This window comes from Ostrinia furnacalis, unplaced genomic scaffold, assembly GCF_004193835.3.
Source record: "Ostrinia furnacalis isolate ACB-3 unplaced genomic scaffold, ASM419383v2 OfSCF1299, whole genome shotgun sequence".
Taxonomy (NCBI): Eukaryota; Metazoa; Arthropoda; class Insecta; order Lepidoptera; family Crambidae; genus Ostrinia; species Ostrinia furnacalis.
In genome coordinates this window covers 118,144-135,192 of record NW_021131538.1, presented here as the reverse complement: position 1 = coordinate 135,192, position 17,049 = coordinate 118,144, and the positions used below count along the sequence as shown (strand labels likewise).

Sequence of the window (17,049 nt, the reverse complement as noted above, 5' to 3'; positions counted from 1 at the left end):
CTGATTTATTAGGTTTACAATCGATTTGCAAGACAAATCCATATTTATTAATTATGTACTGGATATTGTAACTTTGTGTGAAAAAAGTTAATTATTTTATAAAATAAATGATTTCAAAATTAATAGAAATTTGGAATACAGGTACAAGACAAAAATAGGCGATTTATCCCTTAGCTTTTAAAGAAGTAGGGATGCTACGTATTAAGATATACTTTAAAACCGTACTTGTAACCCTAAAAAGGGCACATCAATATTTTTTCTAAAAATTAAGATAAGTTAAACACAAAACTATTCGCTTCTTTTCACAAATTACATGAATTTAAGTTGGATTATCAAATCAAATCAATAATTTAACATTTGGGCCATAAACAACTGTCAAAGTGACAGTTATTTAAAATGTCAAAATATTGATTTGATTTTTTGTGATTTCGAGTTCATTATTTGTATGGAGAATCAAATATTTTTGGAACATATTTCTTGTGTTAAGTTCTAACATTGTGCTAGTCAGTATTAGCAACTTTACAGTAGAAAGAAAAATTGCTTATCTTTAATATACATAATTAGAATGTATCAATTTAAAATTACTGTAACCCAGTTACTTGTTATTCTCAAGATGGCATCTAAATAAAGACATTACATATGTAGATCATATTGAAACTTTACTCAATAAATATAAATACTCAAACAGAAGAAATCAATCAAACACATGCATTTCAATCGAATTTTGAGTCTCGTTTCTTATACGAGGATATTAAGTGTCAATTCTAATCCATAAATGCAGAAACTTAAGTCTAAAATATTTAACTAAACAGTCACAACATTTACGACATTTTAGTCACAAAGCAACTAAATATACTAAGGTATTAGTCATTAAATAAAACTAAATTAAATACGACAATAATTTTGCTAAGAAAAATACTGATAATCTCATACATTAAATTGAAAAACAGACGTTGGAGACGAAAATAAATTAATTAAAAGAATTAATGTTTCTTTTTCTTCAGATTAGACACAGGTTATTTTGAATATTAACTAATTTGCAATATTTTCTTCATAGTACAGTCAACAGCAGATTTATCCAAAGCATTTTCGACTTTGTATCTTTTTATAAGGTTCGTAATTAAATAAATTAATAGATAAATGTGCTATGAACTGCATATCAGTACAACAAAAAGGACTAAAACCAATAATCGGCCTAAACTAAGTTTAATTAAGATCTAAAATAAAATAAAGAATATAATTACTGATGTTAGTCAATGAATAATATACCTTACATATCAAAAAATAAGGTCAATTTTAGTTAAGCCTCTCCATAATAATACTTCACACCTGTCCTCAAAATTACATGAAAATACAATAGTACATGTGAATGTTTTAACGTCATTATACATTTATATCTATAAAATATTTATTATTATTATTAAATGATCAAATTTCTTTTATTTAGCGGCCAAACAACAAACAAATTGCTTGCTGACACCAATTTCCTGCTTACTGACAGCAGGTAATTGGTGTTAGCAAGCAATTTGTCGTCAGAATCCGGTATTTGGTATCTAAGATGGTCTTAACACGTTGAATCTAGTCTCAGAGCCATATTTTAATAGTTTAACGTCAGTAAGTTATTATGAGACGTCAGCAAGCAGTTGATTGGCGTCAGTAAGTTATTATATGGCGTCAGTAAGCTGGTATTTACTATCTAGGCTTGTGTCTGAATCTAGCGCGGCAAATCTAGAGTCTTATGGTGTCAGATAGTATTATATGACGTCAGCAAAGTATTAAATGGCGTCAGTAATCTAGTCCCTGGCCTACACGTTGAACCTAGTCTCAGAGTCGTTTGGTGTCAGTAAGCCGGTGCTAGCCGTCAGCAAGTTATTATTTGACGTCAGTAAGCCTGTGTTTGGTATCAGTGCTTGCTAATCTCGGAGCCGTCAGCGAGCATGAGCGTGACTAGAGATTGCAATCCGGATTATTCGAAATTCGAAAATATCTGAAAAATCCGGATTTTGAGGCTTTAAAAAAATCCGGATTTTTACTTTGAAATCCGGTTTTTTCGAATATTTTTACCCCAAAAATTTTATCATAAAATCATAAACCAAAATATCTATTGAATGCAACATGGATGCAAAACAAGCGAAGTTTTGATTGAACGAACCCGCACTTCGTCGCACAACACTCACACCTGCACTGTGCCTGCACAATGACGCGTCATGCCGCATGCGTAAGTGAATTCGCTAGTCGGCCAGTGAGTTTTATACGAGACGCTGATTCTGAAACACCATATCGCTGAGTTTTAAAGTGTAAGTCATTATCATCATCATCATCTCAGCCATAGGACGCCCACTGCTGAACATAGGCCCCTTGCCCAATGCTTTCCATGTTGCCTGGTTGGTAGCGACCTGCGTCCAGCGCCTTCCTGCTACCTTTATGATGTTATCGGTCCACCTTGTGGGTGGACGTCCCACGCTGCGTTTTCCGGTACGCGGCCTCCACTCCGAATTCAAATTATTTATTGCATGTCACTCCAGAACCTTGCTGCCCCATCGGCCGTCAGTTCTGCGTACTATGTGCCCTGCCCATTGCCACTTCAGCTTGTATCCGTCGGGCTAGTATGTCAGCGACTTTAGTTCGTTTACGGATCTCCTCATTTCTGATTCGATCTCGTAAAGAAACACCGAGCATAGCCCTCTCCATAGCACGCGAGGCCACGTTTCCGAACCATAAGTCATCACTGGTAACACACATTGGCTGTAGACCTTAGTCTTCAGGCACTGAGGTATTTTGGACGAAAAGATGTTGCGTCGTTTACCAAACGCTGCCCAGCCGAGTTGGATTCGACGATTGGCCTCTTTCTCGAAATTGGACCTTCCCAGCTGAATCGTTTGTCCGAGGTAGACATACTTGTCAACAATCTCGAGAATTGAGCTTCCAACCGAAACTGGGTAGGGCGCAACATGGACATTGGACATAAGCTTTGTTTTCTCCATATTCATCCGCAGGCCAAGTGTAAGTAGAGATCTTCAACCTCGCCCATCAAGTTCACCCAGCGGATTCGATTTGCTTACATTAATTCATCTCGAAATGTTATTGTATGAGAATGGGAGTGATTGTGGAGAAGTCCTTAAAAGAGTTCTAAACAGTTTGTTGGATATACCGCCAACCATTTAGCTGGGTTGATGATGGAGTCAAGAGGTGACCATAGGAACTCTTAAACGAAACGGCGGAATCGCATCGAACTTGGGTTCGTTATATTTGTCTTTTCGAGCACTTTAGTGCTAGATGATGCCCAGGGTCCTGATGATGGATTCGGAAGGTGGCCATAGGAACTCCTAAACGAAACGGTGGAAACTCATCGAATTTGGGTTTGTTGGATTTGTCTTTTCAAGCACTTAAGTGCTAGATAATGTTCAGGGTTCTGATGATGAATCAGGAGGTGGCCATAGGAACTCCTAACCGAAACGGCAGAAACTTATAGAGTTTGAGTTCGTTGGATTCGTCTTCCCGAGCACTTTGGCCGTAAATAATGACCAGGGCCCTGAGATTGAAATACAACTTAAAAGTGTAAAATAAAATTATAATAAAAAAATGAGCTCCCCTGGCCTACCTGGAAATCTTTATAGACTTCAGACAGGTCTGCCGTAGTAAGGACAATCTGTTCAGGTGTCAGGTAGGGATTCTTGGATGGATCAAACTTGGAGTGCAAGTGTGGTTTTGTTCCCCAGTCGACGAAGCACATGATGTCGTGCCCAAACAACTGCAAGCAGGAAGATTTAATGAAGGCTACTGACAACGCCACTCTTGTGGCGGAGTTTTGGGCTGACGCTGTGTAGGTTTGTTGTCGACACGACAAGAAGAAGAATAAAAAAAATATTTTATAGGTACAAACAAGTTTTTATTCTGAAATGCATTTGTACTAAAACGAAAAAAATAATGCAAGGTTCAAATAATTTTGAAAGCTTGTAGCGCAAACCGAAAAAAAGAGGAATAAATTCCATGCGCGACAATGAAATAAAACGCTTTTCTTCAAATACTTACATCTTTTTGAAAAAAACTACGTTTTATTTAAATTAAATTGATGGTTTAAAAAATTTACCCAATATTCGAAAAATCCGGATAATCCGGATTTGTACGTAACACAAATCCGGAAAACCGGATTTAAGAAAAATCCGGATTTTGCAATCTCTAAGCGTGACGGTGCGACTGTTGGCTAACACGAGGCGTTAGTAAGCTATTATATGGCGTCAGCAGGCTGTTGTAAGTTATTATATTATGTCAGTGTCATTATTTTTCGTCAGTAAGCTGTATTGAGTTGTGTCTACACGTTAAACCTAGTCTCGGAGCCGTCAGCAAGCATGAGCGTGACGGTGCGGCTATTGGCCCAGACGAGGCGCGCCAGCCTGGCCGGGTTGAGGCGAGCGACGTCCGCCATTGGTGCCGTGCTGTAGCACTTGACGCAGCGTGTCTGGGCGGCTCCTAGGCCGAACATGCCTGGGGAAATACGAGGAAAGGAATTAGAATGTGTAAAATTTTAATATTGTAATTAACAATTTAAGTATTGTTTCAAAAAATTTTGCAAACTCCAATAAGAGATCTAAATAATCAAGTATTCGTTAAAGACTTTATTAACCGTCGCGTAGGACATTAGTTATAGTCCGTGACTAGCCCTTGTTATTATTGTCCTAAGTGTCTGTCTGCTAGAACTCACCAGAATTGTCCTGCCAGAACGTCCACTTATTGGGTTAAGGCGTAAAAAGGAAGTTAAAGGTAGGTATGTCTTAGCCCTAAGGTGGAATAGATCTAACACTAGCCATCACCAGAATCCGAGCTAAAGTAGTGACCTGAAATGGGCCTGATACGTCTCTTAGCGTATTATTAGCTGTGAATTACGACATCTGGTAGTGGCCATCTATGCTCTGATAGGCTGTAATAATTGTTAAGGGTATCAACCATCAGGAGTGAAGTCAGCTGACTAGATCTTGTTTTTGCTCCGCTAGAACTGAAGAGAAGTTGCAAAAATGCTGTAGGATGAAACATATTCCATTCACTCACCTGCTGTGCTCTGCTAGAAGGACAGCCGGTTGTCGGCCATGTGATAGAACACTAGGTATCTATCATCAGGGCTGATGGTTAGAAGGTGGAAGGAAGTAGACTACTGTAGGACGAAAGTAGTCTGACGATTGATAATCTTCTAGACACCAATAGACTTGAAGTCCTTGTTTCTGTCCTTTAAGTGTGCCGTTTCTTCTGTGAGTGCTCTGCCAACCGCCTAAGACACGAGGTAGCGACAGCCAGTGCTGATGATACAAGCTGAAAGGGTCTAATGTGTGGACCATTCACCTGCTGTGCTCTGCCAGAAGGACAGCCTGTTGTCATGGGTCCTTTTATGTATCTCTCAGGGCTGAAAGTTAGAAGGCAGAAAGAAGGGAATTTGCAAGAGTTGCTGTAAGAAAAGAGGATTCAAATATCTCTTCCTTTACACTCACCTCCTGTGCCCTGCCAGAAGAATAAGGGGTAATCTGCTGTTGTCGAATACATCAATCTTGGAGGTAGTTGCAAGCATGCTGTAGGATGAAACATGTTTAGTCACTCACCTGCTGTGCTCTGCCAGAAGGACAGCCTATTGTCAGTCGTACCATATAACACCAGGATTCTATCAATAGGGCTGGAATTTGGAAAGCAGAAGGAAGAGAAGTTGTAAGAGGCCAAACATCTCTTTCTCTACCACTAACCTGCTGTGCTCTGCCAGAAGGACAGCCGGTTGTCGGCCGTGGCATACGACACCAGGTATCTTCCGTCGGGGCTGAAGGCGCAAGCTGTGACGGGTCCGCTGTGCGCAGCGATCTCTACCACTCACCTGATGTGCTCTCCTAGGTCAGCCGTGTGATAGAACACTAGGTATCTATCATCCGGGCTGATGGTTGGAAGGTGGAAGGAAGTAGACTACTGTAGGACGAAAGTAGTCTGACGATTGATAATCTTCTAGACAACAATAGAGTTGAAGTCCTTGTTTCTGTCCTTTAAGTGTGCCGTTTCTTCTGTGAGTGCTCTGCCAGCCGCCTTAGACACCAGATAGCGACTGCCAGTGCTGATGATACAAGCTAAAGGGTCTAATGTGTAGACCACTCACCTGCTGTGCTCTGCCAGAAGGACAGCCGGTTGTCGGCCGTGGCGTAGGACACCAGGTATCGTCCGTCGGGGCTGAAGGCACAAGCTGTGACGGGTCCGCTGTGCGCAGCAAGTGACTGGCAGCGACCGGCGCGAAGCTCGTACATGGCTAGCTGGCCCGTGTGGCTGCCCACTGGATAGACGAAAATAATAAATGATTCAAAGTTCTTTTATTTGCATGGAGTATTAAAAATAGTGCTTACAAATCGGCAAAAAGAAACAAAAATTAAAGACTAAAGCCTGCTCACAGATGTGAGCACGTAGAATTTTGTACATTGACCCCAAGCTACCCATCCTTATCGCTCGCGCGTAATTATATTGCTGTCGCGACTGTGCGACGCGCGCCCGCAGTGAGTGTGCGAGCGCGACAGCAATATAATTACGCGCGAGCGATAAGGATGGGTAGCTTGGGGTCATTGGACAAAATTCTACGTGCTCGCAGACCAGACTATAATTAAAAAAATACTTTAGGAGTTTGCTCTTATGGAGCCTTCACATGTCTCATAATCTTTTTACCCTACCAGCGCTTCGAGACGAACATTTGGCAAGTGCTGAGAAGAAGCGCCGCAACAAACTCAGTCACCACTGTCTGCCGGTTAAATAATTAGAAGTAACGTTAGTAGGTAACTAAACGGTCAACAGCACGTCAACGTAAACACTGAGGTATCTTACGTAGTTGCGATAGGGGCGACTTTGCAACGAAAATGTATAGCTTGATGTGCTGTCGACTGTACATTAATTCAGGAGCAGTTCTCTTAATTTACTACGCATTTTTGTATGGTGTGTCTTACAGTACGTAGTATAATAAACAGGAATTGCAGCGGTAGGAATATTCCCGTTATACGTAAAAATCAGTTCAGTAGATCCAAAGATAAGTAGCGATCCCTGCCCTACAAACTCACAAACTCTACCTCTCTATAATATGTAGTATAGACTAGCGGCCGCCACACGTGGATCCCGTTTTACCCCCTTCATCAATATTACGCGGTTAAGATTTTTTCATACAAATGTTTTTTCCCGCTAACTCCCGTTCCCGTGGGAATTCCTAAGTATACTATAACCTGCCCAGGAGTATGAAGAATAATTGTACCAAGTTTCGTTAAAATCCGTCGAGTAGTTTTTGTTTCTATAAGGAACATACAGACAGACAGACAGACAGAGACAGACAGACAAAAATTTTACTGATTGCATTTTTGGCATCAGTATCGATCACTAATCACCCCCTGATAGTTATTTTGTAAATATATTTCACAGAATTGACCTCTCTACAGATTTATTATAAGTATAGATGATACTAGCTGACCCGGCGAACTTTGTTCCGCCTTAATGGCAATAAATAACGGGATAAAAAGTATCCTATGTCCTTCTCTTGGCTCTAAACTACCTCCCTGACAATTTTCAGCTAAATCAGTTCAGCCGTTCTTGAGTTATAAGCGAAGTAACTAACACGACTTTCTTTTATATATATAGATTTATGACTCACCAGCGATCCTTCTGGTGGCAGGGCAGTGCGAGACTTGGTTGTAGCGGCAGATGGCCGGGAAAACCTCGTTAAGTCCTTTGCTCTTCAGGTGCGACTGGTCTACGCAGTGGAGGATGATGTCCATGACCTGAAGAAAGAGATAAAATAATTAAATAAATAAACTTTTATTGTCACAAAAATAAAAACATACATAACACAGCTTAAATACTAAAAAAAAGGTGACAAGGGTATCCGGCTCAGCGTAAGCTGTAAGGCACTAGGTCGTTTTTCACCCGGTGCTAGTTTATGCTATAAGCTTGCATCTTCTGCACAGTAATACAGCATACAAAGGTAGGTACAGTGATATTAAAAAATAAGATAAAAACAAAATAAAAATGACACTTTTCATCTCAATCGTTTAAAAAATGAAGAATTACTAAAGCCCGGTCTGTGAGCACGTAGAATTTTGTCCAATGACCCCAAGCTCGCACACTCACTGCGGGCGCCCGTCGCACAGTCGCGACAGCAATATAATTACGCACGAGCGATAAGGATGGGTAGCTTGGGGTCATTGGACAAAATTCTACATGCTCGGCGACCAGACTTTAGTACCATTACGTAATTATATCGAGAAGCTTTTGTTCGTGGCTTCGCACTCTTAGACGCTGGATGCAGGCCGCTACCAATCGATCAATCTGGAAATACTTGGGGAAGCCTATGTTCAGCAGTCGACGTCCTGTGGCTGAAATGACGGAGGCTGCTTACCATAGGTGGAGGGTATATGGACGCGAGCACAGGAGATCTTAAACCAGTGTGGGTAAGCCTCTCCCACTCAGTGGACTGACGATCTTTTGAAGATGTAGGTAGATGCTGGAGGCAACTAGATGCGGGAAGAATCTAGATGCTGGAAGAATTTAGATGCTGGAAGAATTTAGATCCGGGAAGCGTCTCGATGCTGAAAGCTCTTAGATGCTAGCAGCACCTACATTCTGGAAGAATGGATGTGGTAAGCACCTAGATGCGGGAAGAATCTAGAAGTAGGAAGCAGCTAGATGCGGGAAGAATCTAGAAGTAGGAAGCAGCTAGATGCGGGAAGAATCTAGAAGTAGGAAGCATCTAGATGCAGGCGACGCAGGAAATCATTTGCATTGGGAATTTGGCTCAAAGAGGATGAATTCTGAAACTCCTTTCTTAATCTACCTACGTCACAACCCCACTCACCTCGACCAGTAACTCAGCAACCTCGTTGTGCATCCTGTCGATCAGCAGTTCGATCCCGCGCAGCACTTCCGCACGCCGGTAAAATGAAGTTTGGGCTAGTTTCTTCTACTCGATGAAGCATCTAGATTCAGGATGCGACCAGCGCAGTACCAGTCGCTGCTGCAATCCTTGGGTATTAAGCTGAAAAGAACGAACATCTACCAACTGACCTCGACCTGTAATTCAGCGACCTCGTTGTGCATCCTGTCGATCAGCAGTTCAATCCCGCTATATGCAATGTAGCTATATGCTGGAAGCAGTTAGATGCGGGAAGAATCTAGATGCTGGAAGAAGCTAGATGCTGGAAGAAGCTAGATGCTGGAAGAATCTAGATGCGAGAAACACCTGGATGTGGGCAGCGCAGACGTGCTGTAGCTAAAATGACGATGATGATGACCCACCTCGACCAGTAACTCAGCAACCTCGTTGTGCATCCTATCGATCAGCAGTTCAATCCCGCGCAACACTTCGGCACGGCCTTTGTGGAGCGCGTGCGACGCCGGCGACGGCTGCCCGGCCTGCTGGGCCGCGGCCACACGGGCTACCTCGCGAGCCATTGTTGTAATGAAGGCACCAGGTCTGGGAAGAAACGATTTTTTAACCTTTTGCTTGTCGTCGTCTCAGCCAAATGACATCCACTGCTGGACAAAGGCCTCCCCCAAGGTTTTCCACAACCTTTTGCTTAAATTGATATAAATAGTCCGTTCTAGCAGTGTCCTGCGGGTCGAAAACTGGGAATTTTCTTTCCAGTTGTCACCCATTTCAATTTACCCAATTGTAGCCTTTCGATTAATTTCAGAGGGGATAACTGGTAACCTTTTATCTCAATATTTACCCGTGTCATCGAAGGGGTGACAATTGCTACGATTCCTTCTCATTTATTTACTCTTATCAATGGATAGATTATTGGCTAGACATGATATTTTGAATTATTTTGAGATTTAAAAAGGTTAACACGATACATTCACACATTAATAAAAATACTGATACAACTAAAGCAAAATCGTTTTAAGTTTGGAGGACTAATTTCTCAAAAAATAAGACCATCATTTGGAGGACATGCCCATTTTTCACCATCAAATCCTAATTTTTAAGTGACCCCTATGAAAATTCTCACACAATAAGATCATTATTTTAAGGTATCTTGAGGGTATTTTATCAAATACTAGCTGACCCGGCGAACTTTGTTCCGCCTTAATGGCAATAAATAAGCAGACTTTTTTTTAATTTCGAACGGGATAAAAAGTATCCTATATCCTTCTCCTGGCTCTAAACTACCTCTCTGACAATTTTCAGCTAAATCGGTTCAGCCGTTCTTGAGTTATAAGTGGAGTAACTAACACGACTTTCTTTTATATACAGGGTGTTNTAACGGAATCTCCGACTTACCACTTTAGTGGAGCGATTACAGAAAATAATGGCCTATTAAGTACATGTTTTTTTGTGTTATTATGAAAGTTTAGAAAACTGCGCAGTTTTTAAAATTACTTTGGACCTATGGAATTTCTTTCTTTTTTTAAACTTTTAAGTTGAAAATTTTAGAATGTTCCGCTAAAAGCATATTTTTTATGTTTCTAGCAAAAGTTTTGTATTGTGACGCGCCCCGCGACGCATCGACAGCCCTAGCACCCAGCAATGTATGACGATGTATGATCTTGTGGCGCCGGTGTCTACGAGTGCTTNAAGGTGTCAAGCCGAAGGCAGGTGATAGGTGAGGACTAGACCTATCGATTTCACCCCCATGTATGTTCTACGATTTTTCATAGTTTAGAAGTTATCGTTAATTTTGTGATTTTTTCAAATTGTATGACCCAGTAGGCTTTAAATTTTTTTATCTTTTTTTTGGGTCGACTTTTCTCAGATTTCTTTTTTTTGACAGATTCCCTATTAATTGCAGATTTTTGAAAAAAATAATCAACTTCCTATCTTTGATGCAAGATACTGTGACGCGCCCCGCGACGCATCGACAGCCCTAGCACCCAGCGCGGAGATTTTGACAACCCTACGGCTGCGCGGCCGCACGCCGCACGGACCGAGCTAATATATGAGACGGCGGCGACCGCGGGCGCCTAGCATTCGCTCGGGAGCCATTGCAACAGCCAGACGTTCGCGCGCGCGTCTATCGTTCCCTCGGCTGCATTGCACAGAGTCCCTAGCGAATAGCTATCCACATTGTTCCCACTAACCCTAACTGTTCGACTCTGGCTTGATTCGATACCTCGATAACTCGGTCGGTGATCTAATTGTCGATTCGAGACGTTCTATCGCTGATAGCCTACCGGTTCTAATCCTTACCGAGTAGTGCATGAGATACTCATTCCCGACCTGCGGTAGCAATCCTGCTGCCACCCTTCCTGAACTTCACACCCCCTCGCCACACACACACAAACACACAAACACACACACACACACACACAAACTCTTTCCCTTTCTCTCACACTAATATGTAGGTATATCGAATTTAATCGTAAAGTAACAACCGCCACTGTGGTCTAGTGGTAAGGCCACCTATTTAGGACAGCCAATTCCTCTGTGGTTTAGGATTCCAAATGAAGCTCGCTGATCATCCATCAGTTTCCATCAGGTCAGATGAAGGGCAAGAGATTCCTCGTTGTGGATAAAAAAATGTTCTGTTCAGTTATTGTCTTTAAATGTGTTCTACGTAACGTAAACATAGAGAATTGCATACATTAGTTAGACCTAAGAAAGTCAAAAACATGTAACGGAATCTCCATTATTACGAGCAATTACTTTACAGGTTATATCACAATTACTAATTAATGGCAATGAAAAGAATAGCGACGCGCCCGATCCGCGTCCCGAGACTAGTTTACGTATCCGCGAGAGGGGCGGCGCCCTGTGCGAGGTTTAGCGAGTGTTAGTCTGGATACTTATAACTAGGGGGGTAGGATGTGGCCCAATTAGCTCGAGCCAGAGGCCGAAGCCCTCAGGTGAGCGCGACCACAGAGGAAAGGCGTTGGACCTACGTGGCGAGGGGGTGTGAAGTTCAGGAAGGGTGGCAGCAGGATTGCTACCGCAGGTCGGGAATGAGTATCTCATGCACTACTCGGTAAGGATTAGAACCGGTAGGCTATCAGCGATAGAACGTCTCGAATCGACAATTAGATCACCGACCGAGTTATCGAGGTATCGAATCAAGCCAGAGTCGAACAGTTAGGGTTAGTGGGAACAATGTGGATAGCTATTCGCTAGGGACTCTGTGCAATGCAGCCGAGGGAACGATAGACGCGCGCGCGAACGTCTGGCTGTTGCAATGGCTCCCGAGCGAATGCTAGGCGCCCGCGGTCGCCGCCGTCTCATATATTAGCTCGGTCCGTGCGGCGTGCGGCCGCGCAGCCGTAGGGTTGTCAAAATCTCCGCGCTGGGTGCTAGGGCTGTCGATGCGTCGCGGGGCGCGTCACAGTATCTTGCATCAAAGATAGGAAGTTGATTATTTTTTTCAAAAATCTGCAATTAATAGGGAATCTGTCAAAAAAAAGAAATCTGAGAAAAGTCGACCCAAAAAAAAGATAAAAAAATTTAAAGCCTACTGGGTCATACAATTTGAAAAAATCACAAAATTAACGATAACTTCTAAACTATGAAAAATCGTAGAACATACATGGGGGTGAAATCGATAGGTCTAGTCCTCACCTATCACCTGCCTTCGGCTTGACACCTTACAAGAAACACCCTGTATATAGATTATTCTCACCTGGCCGTAGCGATCAAAGTAAGGGCGTGTCGAGCGGTTCTGCAGGAGTCCGCTTGCGGCGTGAGCGGCAGCCCGTACGTCATCGACGGGACCAGCTTGTCGGCGTCCGAGCACATCTCTAGGAGCCCTGGAACGGGATATAATTCGTCAAACATATGGCTCAATTAGTATACTTATGATACATATCTAAAACCAGACAAAACTAGCAAAGAGATATGTCGAGTAAAGTTTTTTATTTGTTCTCTTTAGTACGTCATCGACGGGACCAGCTTGTCTGCGTCCGAGCACATCTCTAGGAGCCCTGGAACGGAATATTATTGGTCAAATAATATATGATCAAAGGAAAGATAGTCAGTTTTTCTGTTGTAAAGGATTGAGGGTGAAGCTCGCTTCCATTTCTGTTCTGATCATCATATTCCATCAGGTGAGATGCAAGCCAAGAGCTTCTTCGTTGTCGATAAAAAACGTCCATGAGTCCAGCTTTTGGTGTCTAAAGGATCGCGGGTGTCAAATTTTAGATTATTTTAAGGCTGTCAAGAATTAGAGTGACCTGCGTCACACCCTCAAAAATATAAGGGGCGGGGCTGTCGAAATAAGAGCAACACACTTACCATTTTAGAGGCGTGGTCAAAAACTCCCCACCCTTCCATAACCATCCTCTAACCAGCCGCTGACCTTACTTGGGGTTATTGCAGCTCACAGGAATAGAAGCCAGGGCTCTCAAATATGCTTTTGGCAGTAGACTCACCCAGTAATACATAGTTGACGTCCAGATAAGATGATTGGAGTACATAAGTCGAAGATAGAAGCTAGGGAATTTGAAAAATACTGTAAATTACACTTTCGGCAGTGGGAATAGAGGTCTTTTCTCATGACTTACCAAGTAGCACATGGCTGACGTCCAAATAAGGCTCCCAGACTGCGAACCCTCTTCTAAGTAAATCAACGGCGGCTCGTCGTAAATAAACGCGCGCAGGCCGGTGCCAGAAGTAAGTGCGTTAGAGCCGGGAGAGGGAGCGAGCGAATACAAACCTTATTCCCATTACCATAGAGGGCTTATTTCAACGCCAGAGAGCGAAGCTTGGAGGGATCAGTGGGGGTCCCATCGTGGCCATACGACCGTCTTTTGTCTTTTTGCTACGTCGCAAATAAGTAGACATCCAGCGTCCTACCTACGACTGTCTTTTGTTCTTTTTATCAACGCTCTAGCGAGCGAATACAAACCTTATTACCCATTATCATAGAAGGCTTATTTCAATGCCAGGGAGCGAGCTAGCTTGGACCACGACCGTCTTTTGTCTTTTTACCACGTCGCAAATATCCAGCATCCTACCTACGACTGTCTTTTGTTCTTTTTATCAACGCTCTAGCGAGCGAATACAAACCTTATTTCCCATTATCATAGAAGGCTTATTTCAATGCCAGGGAGCGAGCTAGCTTGGACCACGACCGTCTTTTGTCTTTTTGCCACGTCGCAAATATCCAGCGTCCTACCTATGACTGTCTTTTGTTCTTAATACCAACGCTCCTATAGGCCTACGATCGTGTTTTGTTCTTTTTGCGACATCTTAAACATTCTAGACGCAGCAAGAGATCCCGTAGCGTTCAAAAGGGGCGGGGCTGTCAAAAATTAGAGCAGTAGGGACCTGCGTCAAATCTTCAGCATTTAGAGGCGGGGCCAAGATCATTAGGGCGTGGCCTTGCTTTCACTCACAAGCCATACTACGAGAGAGCTGCTGTCCTTCTTAGGGTTGTTGGAGCAGCAGCCAGCTCTGTTAAAGACACTGGGAGGGTAGTGTGTCCTTGCAGTGGATATCTGGAGTCTAAATGACCTGCTGACGTTGGACCTTATTCCCACCCAAATAAAGCTCTTATTCCCTTACCAAGTAACACGTGGCTGACGTCCAAATAAGGCTCCCAGACTGCGAACCCTCTTCCAAGTAAATCAACGGCGGCTCGTCGCAGCGGCGTGTGCGCCGGTAAACGCGCACAGGCCGGTGCCAGAAGTAAGTGCGTTAGAGCCGGGAGAGCGAGCGAATACAAACCTTATTCCCATTACCATAGAGGGCTTATTTCAACGCCAGGGAGCGAGCTAGCTTGGACCACGACCGTCTTTTGTCTTTTTGCCACGTCGCAAATAAGTAGGCATCCAGCGTCCTACCTACGACTGTCTTTTGTTCTTAATACCAACGCTCTAATAAGTCTGCGACCGTCTTTTGTTTTTTTTGCGACATCTTAAACATTCTAGACGCAGCAAGAGCGTACCGTAGCGTTCAATGTTCCTAAAGGGCAGTGCTGTCGAATATTAGAGCAGTATAGCAATATATTGACCATTTTAGAGGCGTGGCATAAGATCTCGCCGTCTCTCATCTCATTCCATGAGAGAGATATGCTCCTTCTAAGGGTCGTTGGACTAGCAGCTTGCTTGTCTTTAAGACACTGGGAGGGTCGTGTCGTATTCTTGCAGTTTAGACCTGGAGTCTAGTCTAAGTGACTCCTTTCTCTAACCAGCACGCCACTATAACCTTGTTAACACACACATAAATCTCTCTTTAACTCACCAAGTAATACGTGGCTGACATCCAAATAAGGCTCCCAGACTGCGAACCCTCTTCCAAGTAAATCAACGGCGGCTCTTCGCAGCGGCGTGTGCGCCGGTAAACGCGCACAGGCCGGTGCCAGAAGTAAGTGCGTCAGAGCTAACGCTGTGAGACGCGCCAGGTTGTTGGAGGCGCTTAGTGTAAACCCTGGAGATGTAAAAAGAACCCTATTACCTTAACTTTAAGGAACTTTATACAATGGGACTTTTTGCAGCGATACAACGCATTTACAATCACACAAGCATCGCGATGTATCGCTGCTATTTGTGACATGTGTTAGACGCTTAAAAGGCTTCCATACACTGTTCCTAAAATCCTTGAGGAACTATTATAACTATTCAGAACTATGATAAACGCCTTGGATAACTGAGACCTCCTTAGCATAAGAGACTACAGTTTCTAAGATTTTAAAGAGAGGCGCGCAGGCCGGTGCCAGAAGTAAGTGCGTTAGAGCTAACGCGGTGAGACGCGCCAGGTTGTTGGAGGCACTTAGTGTGAACCCTGGAACGTAGGACAAATGATGTGAGCACAGGGAGAGCACTTTATAATAAAGGCTTCGATAAATAGAAGACGCATTTAGCGCGCTAGAATGTTAGACCAGAGTAAATACAAATGAGTAGGTCATCTTCATAGAACCGCACCGAGCGCAGTTTGTATGTGAGCGCGCCAACACGTATGCGGCGCGAGCGCACACACTGACATAATTTATCGTGGATTATCGGGGAGTCAGTCGTGGTTGCGCCGTAACGTAATACCGCGGGCCTGCTATGTTTGTAATCCGAAATACAAACATAGCAGGTATTTTATATTTTTTACGTACCTACGTGTGCGAGGCGTGGAATAAAATTACAGTGCGACATAAAAGAGTAGAAATTAATTATTTCGGAACTAAAACACTTTTTTTCTAGCAACACTGATTATAACTATGTGTGTGTGAAGTGATTGGTAAACTTTATTACTCTCTACTTCATTAACGTTATAACGCGGTGACAGGTACGCGTTCTATTTGAACCCTGGGAATATTTTTACGCATGGCAACTCTGGTTTTTGTTCTTTCAAATGTTTTTCGTTATTATTTTTTTTATTATTTCACTTTCTTTGCCAGTCAGCCGCTTCATGTAACTTTAGTTACAGTAAAAGCTTACTGTAAAAGCTTTATAAAAGCCTATTAGCAGAAAGTAATTAACTATAAATGACTTGAAAGCGACGTACCTTCGACGACGGAGCTCTTCCTGCTGTCTCCGTCCTTACGCCTCTTATTGCCCGCGGCGCCTGCAAGCCGCAAACCATAAACAAAAAGTTCAAGCGTCATAGAGTATAGATAATACACGATAGCGCATCAAGCTAAATACCGTGGCATCTTATACACGGTGTTACTTTGCATCCTTGCCATATTCACAGAGATAAATGTAGGTAACAGTACCTATTATTTTAGATAAACAAGAAACTCCCATAAAAAAACACACTAAGTTTTTAGTAAAGGATAGTGCCAGGGTCTGGACCAAGTGCTGCCCAGAATCAATCCATAGTGCATTTTGTTCCTCAGGCCAATACTAATGTATATGTTACTGTAAAAGCTCGAATTGCAGTAAATCCTAAGATATTCCAGTAAAACCTAAGATCTACCAATTCCTATGGTAAATGTCCCAAAAGGTTTGCGATTCGAACTCTTACCACCATTTCGTTGGTAAATCTTAAGATTTAAAAATATGCACGGTAAATGTTGAAAAACAAAAACATGTCATAACGTGCTCAGGGCATCTCATCATCATCATCATCATCAGAACTTACTTCAATTGAAAAAATTGAATCTATCTTAATATTGAAGTTGCTCTCTTTGTATTTCTAGT

The 17,049-nt window shown here is 42.7% G+C and overlaps 2 protein-coding genes across 2 annotated transcripts in view; one reads left to right on the top strand and one right to left on the bottom strand.

The window, feature by feature from the left end:
- Nucleotides 1–17,049, top strand: part of LOC114352247 (sex peptide receptor-like) — a 281,000-nt gene that overhangs the window by 220,817 nt on the left and 43,134 nt on the right. The gene's annotated exons all lie outside the window — the stretch shown is intronic.
- Nucleotides 18–16,592, bottom strand: LOC114352248 (WD repeat-containing protein 7-like). Its single transcript, XM_028303769.1, has 9 exons — nt 16,577–16,592; nt 16,412–16,471; nt 15,161–15,346; nt 12,600–12,726; nt 9,286–9,463; nt 7,646–7,772; nt 6,125–6,295; nt 4,191–4,485; nt 18–1,948 (listed from the first exon to the last, which is right to left on the bottom strand). Exons 1-8 carry the CDS (start codon nt 16,590–16,592, stop codon nt 4,313–4,315), a joined length of 1,038 nt encoding a protein of 345 aa, XP_028159570.1. The 3' UTR covers nt 18–1,948; nt 4,191–4,312.

Bases quoted from the DNA above. Each gene is read 5' to 3' on its own strand.
- LOC114352248 (XM_028303769.1), bottom strand. The intron at 15,347-16,411 runs GTACGTCGCTTT...TTACATCTCCAG, and splicing joins GAAGAGCTCCGTCGTCGAAG to GGTTTACACTAAGCGCCTCC. The intron at 12,727-15,160 runs GTGAGTTAAAGA...ATCCCGTTCCAG, and splicing joins TGTCAGCCACGTATTACTTG to GGCTCCTAGAGATGTGCTCG.